Source organism: Octopus sinensis, linkage group LG9, assembly GCF_006345805.1.
Source record: "Octopus sinensis linkage group LG9, ASM634580v1, whole genome shotgun sequence".
NCBI classification, from domain to species: Eukaryota; Metazoa; Mollusca; class Cephalopoda; order Octopoda; family Octopodidae; genus Octopus; species Octopus sinensis.
This window is the reverse complement of record NC_043005.1, coordinates 26392791-26404795: the sequence shown is the minus strand read 5'-3', so window position 1 is coordinate 26404795 and position 12005 is coordinate 26392791. Positions and strand designations below refer to the sequence as shown.

The following is a 12005-nucleotide window of genomic DNA, read 5'->3' as shown; positions in this document are numbered from 1 at the left end:
ACCGGCAGAACCAAGAATAACCCGCCTCCCTAACCACCACCACCACCACTACCACCACCACCACCACCACCACCAACAACACAACAACAACAACAACAACGCTCATCATCATCATCATCATAACCGCAACCATTAACATTATCAGCTAAACCTCTAATTACCCGGCACCATCACCGTCGGCACCACCGCAAGGACCACAGTGATGAACATCATCAATAGAACTACCAATCGCCCGGCATCACGACCAGCAGCAGCACTATCAGCATTGGCATCACCTTCACCGCCAACATCATTAGCAACGGCACCACCAGCATCGCCATCATTACCTCTGGACGTGGTCATTTACTTGACCTGCCATAAACAGTATTCGAATCTTCAGAAAACAAACATTCTATAATAATGCCGGCGGAGGTAAAGAATACGTACACCACCCGTATTCGGCGTATCAAAACCCCTAACCCAAAACCCTCACCCTAAAACTCTAACTCTAACCATAAACGCCGTGTGTACGCATTCTTTACACTTTCGCCATAATGTTTGTTGTTGGTGCATCGTGTTTTAAAGAAAAGATGGGATGGTCACGGTGGGGTTCGCCTTTCACGATAGTCTCTGCTCGATATGAGATTGTGTAAGGTAAACAATATTGTCCACCAACACCATTACCAATACGGAAAGTTAGTATCATGTAGTATTTAGTTAGAGTACTATTAAACCGTATTATAACTCGCAGTGAAGTTACTACTATACAAACCTTGTGTTGTAATTTCTTCACTCGTTATAATAGTGCTAACATACACACACATACACTTACACAATCGCCAACCAGAATTACACTATTTTCCTCTCTCTTTCTCTTAGAGTTACACACGTATATAAAAGCCACACGCACACAGTGTCGTCTTAATATGGGTACACTGGGCAGTTTTCCCGGGGTCATCACAGGTCTAGGAGCCCAAATCTGATCCACTATGCGGTGGGATGCTGTTAATAAATGCATGCTAATTAGGGCCCAGTTCAGTGGATTGCCTGGGGGCGCTTGAAGCTCTTAAGATGGCTCTGCACACATATACACTACACATACACACACACATCTCTCTATCACATATACATAAATAAGACAGTCTCTCTCTCTCTCTCTCTTACTGTATATATATTTCTTTACTGCCCACAAGGGGCTAAACATAGAGGAGACAAACAAGGACAGACGAAGTACATCGACCCCAGTGCGAAACTGGTACTTTATTTATCGACCCCGAAAGGATGAAAGGCAAAGTCGACCTCGGCAGAATTTGAACTCAGAACATAAAGACAGACGAAATACCGCTAAGCATTTCGCCCGGCGCGCTAACGATTCTGCCAGCTCGTCGCCTTTAGTATCATGTATATACGTGTGGCTGTATAGTACATATATACATATAGATGCAAACATATACACACTTAAGCACCGTCTGTTTGTCTGTGTCTCTTACAGTCACACATGTAGTCAGAGCCATATCCGACTCTCTCTGTCTTGCTCTCTCACTCAATCGCTGCTATAAACATAAGAACACATTGTCTCTGTCCGTCTCTCCTTCACATAAACATATACACACAACTATATATACACACCGAAACACACATAAACACGCAAACGTAATTACATATACAGGTAGTCCTACACATTTCCACACACGCATATGTACAGACAATCGTATTATACACAGTCACACAGCAAGCAAGCCGCTAAAAACATAACTTAATATAACAAGGAAAACTTACTGAAAAAACCCCCAAAAAACCCCAATAATATCGATTCATTTTATCGGCCACGGAGGGATGAAAGGCAAAACAAGCCGGCGGGATTTGAACTCTTCATCATAATGCATCGCAGAGTCAGAAGAAACATCGCACACAATATCTTTCCCGACACCTCTTACAGTTTTTGCCACTCCATCGACCCATACATAAATAAAGAATGTATTTTTTTCTTTTAATTTGTACATCATAATGGCCAAGCACACACACACACACACACACATATACATATTGTGTGTGTGTAGTATTTTATGCGTGTGTATGTATTACAAAAAGACGTGTATGTGTGTGCATGTACAAACAGACGTGTGTGTGTGTGTGTGTGTGTGTGTGTGTGTGTTAAACAAGGAAAATTCACGATTTATGAATATATAACGACAGCATAAAAGTTATTTATACGACACAGAAATATCAATGATTGCCATCAACGGTTGTGTATTTTTGCCAGGAGGGCAAAAGACAAAAATACACGAAAACGTTACATTACATGAATATGAACAAAACGAATATATACAAGGCATTATGTATATAATATACATACATGTTTGTGCGTGTATGCATGCGTGCGTGTGTGTGTGTGTGCGTGCGGTACGTTTATAAATGATGAGAATGCAAGAATCATGTCCATTTTTTTTTTACATCGGAATAACACGATAATTGTATTGTAAAGGGGGAAACGGGCGTATAGTCGTCGGAATTAACTTCCTGTACGCACATATATCCATAAAAACATCCATCCTTCCTCCTCAATAAATATACGTGTATATATATATATATATATATACACGTATATATATATATATATATATATATATAAAAATGTATATATACATCGTGGTGGTGGTGGTGGTGGAGTTATTAATCGGCCCCTGGAGAAGTGAAAAGCGAAAGACGGTTCCCATGAAATTTTTGACAGAGGGAACTTTTTCTTTAAAATAAAAACAAAAAAACGGGGGGGGGGAAGAGTTAAGAGAGCAGCAGTGACATTAAGTCAGGAACTTATTTATTTGGATAATTTTGGATCATAATAACAACGATTGCTTTATTTATATGAAGTACAACATGACTAAACAAAACGTTACAACATCCACGTCAGTTTTCAAAAGCCACCACGGTCAGGCCTCCGAGTAAAAGAGTAATTGCGTTAGAGTAATTTTCAGTACTTATTTGTTAAAAGCATATCAAAGTTTTTTGATCCTTAGACACGTAGGGACTCCCTGGGGAACACTGCCCAAAGTGTCCACCAAATCTTAAGAGGACAGACACTTAGGGCCGTCTTTACAGAATTATATAGTAACCGGGTAAATCAATGAATTGGGCCCTAATGTAACAGTTATCGACAGCAAGCCGTAGATCCAAATTAAGCCCCGGACCCATGGATTTCCCTTGGACAGTTTGTCCAGTGTTCGTGCCTTAAGACGGCAATGAGGGCACTAAGAACAATGAAAACAAGAAGTGTTTGCAGTTGAAGAAAAGGCTAAGAAGAGACAATAGAGAGAAGAAATAAGACGGACGAATATGTATTGAGATAGAGGAAGTAGGAGGAAAGTGTAGTAGAAGTAGGGAGAGAGAAGCAAGAAGTGGAGGAAGGAGGAAGAAGGAAGGAGGAGAGGTTAAGTGTGATAATAATAATCAGCAGCAGCAGCAATAGTAGTAGTAGTAGCAGCAGCAGCAGCAGAAGTAGAAGAAAGAATAAGGAGACGACGACGACGACGACGAAGACGACAGAAGAGGAGAAGCGAGAAAGAGGAAATGTGAGAGGAAAAAAAAAAAAACCACGGACAGAGAGAGAGAGAGAGAGAGAGAAAGAGACAGATATTGGAGGAGTAGTAGTAAGACGAGGAGTGGTAGTAGTAGGAGGAGGAATAAGAAAGCCACAAAACGAAGAACAACTAAACAGAACTACAAGTAATAACAATAATAATAATAATAAACAGAAGAAGAAAAAAAACACACAAAAAAAAAGGAAGCCAAGCTGGCTACCAACGATTCTAGTTTTGCCGCTGAGTCGGTTCCAAGCAGAGGAAATTTCACAGCAACCATGAAAAGTAGCGGCGCTGCATCGCCCGGTACAACCAATATTACAAATAATAATAATGCAAATAATAATACTACTACTACAACTACTACTACTTCTTCCACGACGGCCCTGAGCCCAAATAGTAGTAGTAGTAGCAGTAGTAACAACAACAACAACAACAACAACAGCAACAACAACGATAATAGTTGTAATAACAACAGTGAAGATATTAATAACAACAACAACAATAATAATAATAATAATAATAATAATAATAATAATAGTAGTAATAATAATAATAATGGTGGCGTCCAGAGCAACCGAAATGGCATTAATGGTAAACGCAATGGATATATGAAATTAAATATTTGTCCAGCTACAGGAGGTCAAATTGAGGTAAATGTACCAGAAAAGGAAACCGTAGCAGGACTTAAATGGAATTTGTCGAGGAAATTCAGAATTTCTACAGAAAAAATGACTCTACTTTTCAAAGACCGGTAAGTGCAAACTAAAAAAATTACTATTATTTATTAATTAATGATCACCGTTTCTTTTATTTTATAATTGCTTTTCGTTGTTGTTGTTCTTGTTGTTGCTTCTTCCTTGTTACAAGGGTGGAACGATGCAGAGGGGGAGGTTGATAGATGGGGAAATCTTGACAAAAGGGTATATACATATATATATGCAAAGATGAATTATTTTGAAACAGAATGGTTACCCTAAAATTGCATCAAAGTGCAAAAATAAATCCAAAAAACAGAACATGAAATGCAGAAATTGAAGTTTTGTATGCATGTGCACATACGCAAATATACACACGCACGCACTAACACACGTATATATATATATATATATATATATATATATATATAGCTACATTCAAATGTTTACGTATGTGTGTGTGTGGTGTGCATCTTTCTCTGTATATATATATATATATGTATATGTGTGTGTGTGTGCGCGCACATACATTACATACACACATACATACATGCAGGTAACGAACACTATTCATTCATTGTTGCGAATACGCACAAACGCATTTATGCTAATGTACAGGCATACACACGCACACACACACACACACACACACACATATACACGCAATAAATAAATAATTTTTAATTAAAACTTCCATATTCTATGAAAATGCACAATGAAATTTTATATGAAATGTAATTTGCTGTTAATTTAGCATTAAAAAAACCCAAAACAAACAAACTTAATTATTTGAATATTCAACGAAACATCTGAATGCATCAGATATGATGATGATGATGATGGTGACGCTGATGTTGATAGTGATGATGATGATGATGATGATGTTTTGGTTTTTGTTATTTTTGTTTTTATTTTTTTGAATGGAAACACTATTATTGCATTTGGAAGAAGGAAAAAGAACAACGTCAATAACAAACAAAATCTTTGCCGAGTGTCAGTAACAGAGTTGTGGATGGGGTCACGAACTATATATATATATGTATATATATACGTACACACTCAGTGTGTGTGTGTGTGTGTGTACATGTATGTTTGTGTATGTATGTATGTGCGTAGATAGCTAGAGAGAGGGAGAAAGAAGGAGACTGTATATATTGTGTCGTAGTATATAGAAACGTAAGCGAGCTCAATACAAACTTGTAAGAAGAAAGTGTTGTAGTTAAAGCATACGAGGTGTGCGTGTATGTATATATATATATATATATATATATGTGTGTGTGTTTGTGTGTGTGTGCATGTGTGTGTTTCTTCGCTAGTTGTGAAATGGCTACGATTATAGACTTTACTACACACAATAACGGTGCATACTCTAACGGTTGTATGTATGTACACAGGGAAAGCGAATGTATAGTTATATATATTGATACATAATGTACGTGTGTATGTGCTTGTTATATATATATATTCATGCACACACATATAATACAATACATACATATGCACACATATGCACTGGCACATATATATATGCGTTTAAGCTTACACACACATATATATATATGTGTATATGTGTGTGTGTGTGTCGCTCTGTGAGAAAGGAGGAAGGATGTTACACGATGTTATTACTATGTATTATCATAATTTATTCAATCTACCCCGCACGCTGTTTAGTGTGTTTATTATGTATGTATGTGAGCGTGTCTGTATGTATGTATGTGAGCGTATGTACGTGTATGCTTGTGTGTGTATGCTGATGAGGTATTTAGACACGAGAAATCCAATAACAATTGTAAAACATGAACAAAGCAATTCAAAAAAGATTGACAAATAAGTCCAACCTTTTTCTTTCTTCTCATATCTGTTTTATGTATTTTGTTATGAATTTTTGCAAATCGATAATTATTAGTTTTGTGCTGTCTTTTCCGTCTTCTCCTCTCTCTCTCTGCTTATTTTATGTGTATGTGTATGTGTGTGTGAGTGTGTGAAAACTGTGAAACCGGCCGGTTTCAATTTTCATGTTATCCTACCAAAAAGACCATCGCGGGACTAACTCCACAGAGAAGTTACATGCATGCGCGCACACAGCTGTGTTTGCGTGTGCGTATGTGAATGTGCGTGCGTTGGTGTGTGTGTGTGTGCGTGTGTTGGTGTGTGTGTAAGAGAGAGAATAAGAAGGAGAGAGATCATTTAATGCCCTCTTTTCAAGCTTGTATGGGTCAGATCCAACATTTTCTATCATTTAACCACTTTTCCGTACGCATTCAGATGCACAGACACACACGCTCGCACGCATATGCACATCACCTCACAAACACATGCACATATATTCACACACACACACACACACACATCATCTGTAATATGTTTTTGTTCATTATTTGTTTGCACATGTAGAAATACGTATGTATATATATATATATATATGGAGAGAGAGAGAGAGAGAGAGAGAGAGAGTAGATAGATAGATAGATAGATAGATAGATAGATAGATAGATAGATAGATAGATAGATAGATAGATAGATAGATAGATAGATAGATAGATAGATAGACAGATATGTGTGTGTGATCGTCCGAAGTCCAGTGACCCTAAAACTCGGAGTAATTTTACTTGTTTTTTGGATACCCTACTGAATATCCGTCTGAGACTGTTGCTGTGCATGAGTCAGTGTGTCTATGGATGTGTGTGACTTGTGTTTAATGAATGATGCTAATTAACAAATTTAAACCAAACAGATTTTACATATCTAACTTAACTTTCTCGCTATCCGTATCATATATCTGAGTATGTACGCGTATGGGTGTGGATGCGTGAATATATATATATATATATAATATATATATATAGATATATATATATATATATATAGATATATATGTATATATATATATATACATGCGCAAATGTTTGTATGTATATCTCTCTCTATTATCTATGTCCCTTTTTCACACAATATATACATGCATATATATATATATATATATATATATATATGCCTGTATGTATACATATATAAATGTATGTGTGTGTGCTTCTGTCCGTACGTATATATATATATATATGCGTGTGTGTGTGTGTGTGTATTAATGTGTATATTGATGTATGCATACGCATACTAATACTTAAATAAGTGTATGTATGCTTTGTATATATATATATATAAACTATGAAAATGTTCGCAATCTGCGTACATGTACACTAAAATGTGTATGCGTGTACAAACTTATATGAACATATGTATAATTATGTATGTGGATAACATATTTTAGTGTGTAACATGTATATATGTATATAGGCATAAAATGTTAATATGAATATGTGTGTATGTGTGTTTCTGAATACATTAGCTTGTATGAATATGTATGTATATATAAACTTCGATAAAGTTTATATACACACACACTCACACACACATATAAATCCATCCATCCATTCACCTATACATACACATACATATATACATACGCACGTATTCATACAAGCTAATATGTTCTCATACACGCATTAAGTCTCCGCACTCACACACACGCACACATATTTACACATGTCCATATTAATGTCGATGCATACACACACACATTCACACATACATGTAAGCTTGTGTGTGTATGGGCTTATATGGATGTATGTGTGGGCTTGCATAATTTTGTGTGTATGTATTATGTATTGGCTTATATGTTGGTATGTGTAAACGCTAATACGTATGTATTAGCTTTATGGTATGTGTGTGTGTGTGTATGTTTGTGGGTGTGAACGTGTGGGTGCTTGTGTGTTGATGTGTTTATTGTATGTATATATATGTGTGGGTGCTTGAGGTGTGAACTTGGGCCTGTGTGAACGTTCGGCAAAATATGCATGCGTGTATATATGTATATGTATGTCATATGTGTATATATGTATACACATAAATACGCACCCACACACATACATATATTCTCGTGTACATATATATATATATATATATGTTTATGTATATTTATATATATATATATTAATGCATATACATATATATACATACATACACACACATCACATATACAAAGACGTACACAAACTCATACACACACGTATATATATATATATATATATATATATATATATATACGTGTGTGTATGAGTTTGTGTACGTCTTTGTATATGTGATGTGTGTGTATGTATGTATATATATGTATATGCATTAATATATATATATATAAATATACATAAACACACACACAAATATATATATATATACATATACGTACCTGCATACACACACATACAATAATATATATATATATATACGCATACATACAATATATATACATATATATGGTGGGTGTATGTGAGGGCTATGCTCCAACATGACCGCAGTCCCATGACTGAAACAAGTAAAAGATTGTGTATGTGTGCGCGCGCGGGCCTATCTCATTATGATAATGATATGTAGGAATATAGGTTTTTTAAAAAAAACTTTATACAATCACATTTCGTGTAATTCAACACACACATACACACACTCACAGAGGAGGGGGTTTATAGTCAAGCTACATGAAAATCCATACATTGAAGTAACAAAGAACGGAGTTCCACCTTCCTACATTAAAGCATAAATTATTTGAATAATGTAACGATGAAGTTTTATATTTTTACATATCAATACTAATTGTTTTTTTATACATTAATATTCAATAATAATGACGACGACGACCACCACCACCACCACCACCACCACCGCCACCACCACGACGATGATAATAGAATTATTAACTAATTTTGGCACAGGACCAGCAGTTTCAAGGAAGGTTGCAAATCGATTGCATCGACCCCCCCCCCCTGTTTCCAGCTGGTACTTATTTTATCGACCTCGAAAATGTGAAAAAAGCCAAGTCGATCCCAGCGGAATTAGAAATCTGGGCGTAAAGACGGACGAAATGCCGTCGAGCAGTTTTGCCTGGCGAATAATGATAATAATAATAATAATAATAATAATAATAATAATAAGGAATTTGTGAAATTCTTTTTCTTTCTTCCTTCTTCTTCTTCTTCATCTTCTTCTTCTTCTTCTTCTTCTTCTTCTTCTTCTTCTTCTTCTTCTTCTTCTTCTTCTTCTTCTTCTTCTTCTTCTTCTTCTTCTTCTTCTTCTTCTTCTTCTTCTTCTTCTTCTCATCCTCTGCCCACTGGTTTGTCTCTTTCTCTGCCTTTCTTATTCCTCCCGCTCCTCCTCTGGCCGTCTGTTTGACTCTCTCTCTCTCTCTCCTCTCTCTCTCTCTCTCTCTCGAACAGAGAAACAATTCGTCGAGTTTTGCCTAGTTCTTGCCGGCTTGTAAGAAATGCTTGTTTCATTCACTTTACACACACACACGCGCGCACACAGAGTTTGTGTGTGTGTGTGTGTGTGAAAGCGAGAGAGAAAGAAAGAAAGAAAGAAAGAAAGAGAGAAAACTTACGTGTGTTAATGTACAACTATGTGTGTTTTGCGTATGTTGTAGAAAAAAATCTGCGTGCGCATAATCAGCATGCAATGTGTGTTATATTATGTATGCATGCATCTGTGTACGTTCTAGCTTTTATTTTTTATCGAATTTCTCACCAATAGAAAGAGAGCCGGCTTCTAGCCTAGAAACAAGACTTTACACAGGAATTTAGACATCAGAGTAGTTTTTTTTTTTCTATGCATGCGTGGATGTATTCATGCATACACATACATACATACATACATACATAACATACATACATATTTACATATATTTCTGCTGGTATTTGTTTTATTTTCAGATATGTTTGTTTTTTTTTTCCGCTTTTTTTCAAGCCGGTTACTAACAATGTATGACAAAGCACATTTTTTGTAACGTATGTATGTGTGTATGTAATACATACGTTTGTTCATGTGCCTATGCATCCCCAGGTCGTCCTGATGGGGCTCAATTGAATTGTGTTCATGAGGATGAGATCGATATTTAAATACCGATCTTATCAGCTGGCCAGCATGGGAATAGAAACCTTCAAAGGTAATAATTATTTAAAATTATAATTTTAGGGTATCTTAAGAGATACCACCAGGCTGGAAATAGCAGTCAAAACTTGACTCTAAAACCACATTAAATGTTCATACAGCACCAGGAAAGAAGACAAAGAGACAAAATAAACTAGCAAAAAAATTATACATATATATATATGTATATATATATATGCGTGTGTGTGCACATTCTTAAACAAGAATCTTATTGACTCTGACTTCGAAGTCGGCTATCTAAGCCATCATCTTAGACACTTTGTGTGTGTGTGCGTGTGTGTGTAAGATATTCTTCTCTATTCCAGTTGACTGATGTTTCATTTTTATATATGTTTTTGTGAACTTCACCCTATCCTCCACCTCTCTCTGAAGCTTAGACGTGGAAAGAAGAAGTTTGCGTTTCAACCATATTGATCCGGAGTTCCAACTCACTACACGGAAACTTGGACAAGTCTGTAACTGAGGCATTGAGTTTGTCTTGGAAGCTTTTGAGAGTGGAATTCGTTTGAGAAACAACAAAAGCTGATCTGTGTTTCTATGTACATACATACATGTATTTACACACACGTATGTATTTATATATATACTAGCAGTATCGCCCGGCGTTGCTCAGGTTTGTAAGGGAAATAACTATATAAGCATTTTTAGAGAGTTATAGCCAAAAAATAGCAAAAAAATGCATTAAAATGGAAAAAAAATGATGGTAAATTTTTTTAAAAATCGTTGACTCATCGTAGACATTTTTAGAGAGTTACTTCCCTTATATAATAGCGAAAAAATGCATTAAAATGGAAAAAAATGATGGTAAATTTTTTTTTAAATCGTAGACTCATCGTAGACGCGCGCTAATACCCAGAAGGGCTCGATATGAATCACGACTATAAGATACCCGGTTTTGGTTAAACTGCACCGCAAAATGTGGGAGTAGTTAGGAATCTAAATCGTAGGAGACAGACACTCACACAACCTCTCTTTTATATATAAAGATGTATATTTGACGAAGGCGAACAAGCCAAAACTTAGAAGCTACTGTCAGCTTGTTCCATGTTAATGTTTAATAAATACGTACTCTACGAAAAAAAAAATATATATATATCGAGTGATCCTTCAGTTCAATGCTAAATTGTTTGTGCAGATATATAACTTGATATAAAACGTGTGTTGGTGGGTGGGGGGGGGGCAACAAAATGGAATCTTGATTCCTTTTTAATACTCCTGTCTTTCAAACAATGAAGAATTTCAATTCAGATCGAATTTTCTTTTGTTTTTTTTCCCCGAAAATTTTAATTTTCCACACATCTTTTTTATCTGCCCCCATCCTGGTACAATCGATACCGTTCGTTTCCATTTCGCATGCGGGGGAGGGGGCGGTTATCGATTAGGGGAATAGCAATATATTGGTGCGTCAAATAATAACTCAAGGGGATTTATATTATTCACCCGTATATAATATAAGGTCCAGACCATAGAACTGGGATCAATAAAAACCGAGTACAAACCCTTGAAATCGGTGTTCTAGTATGGCCGGAGCCCAATGTCTAAAACTAATTAAGATCTCAATGTGTGTACTGGAAATCGTTTATTGTAATCACCACTTTGGGATGAAGTCATTTCAATTACAATAACTAGCTGATAACATTAAAAATATTCAGAGCCTCCTCCGGCTGATAACATTATTCTCGAATTTCCACGAGAAGCGGCTCCCTCTGGGCTTTCACCCCCCATATACATACATACATACATACATGCGTGTGTG

General features: G+C 36.2%; 1 protein-coding gene across 3 annotated transcripts in view; it reads left to right on the top strand.

Annotated features, from left to right (window-relative positions):
* Positions 1-3563: 3563 nt before the first annotated feature.
* LOC115215601 (midnolin-A-like) overlaps positions 3564-12005 on the top strand; it is a 94370-nt gene continuing 85928 nt past the window's right edge. The window contains exons 1-2 of one of the 3 annotated variants that reach the window (XM_036505835.1): positions 3564-3592; positions 3751-4311. In XM_036505835.1, the coding sequence (XP_036361728.1) occupies positions 3836-4311 (476 nt within the window). In that variant the 5' untranslated portion in view covers positions 3564-3592; positions 3751-3835. The other 2 variants (XM_036505836.1, XM_029784822.2) reach the window with 2 other exon arrangements.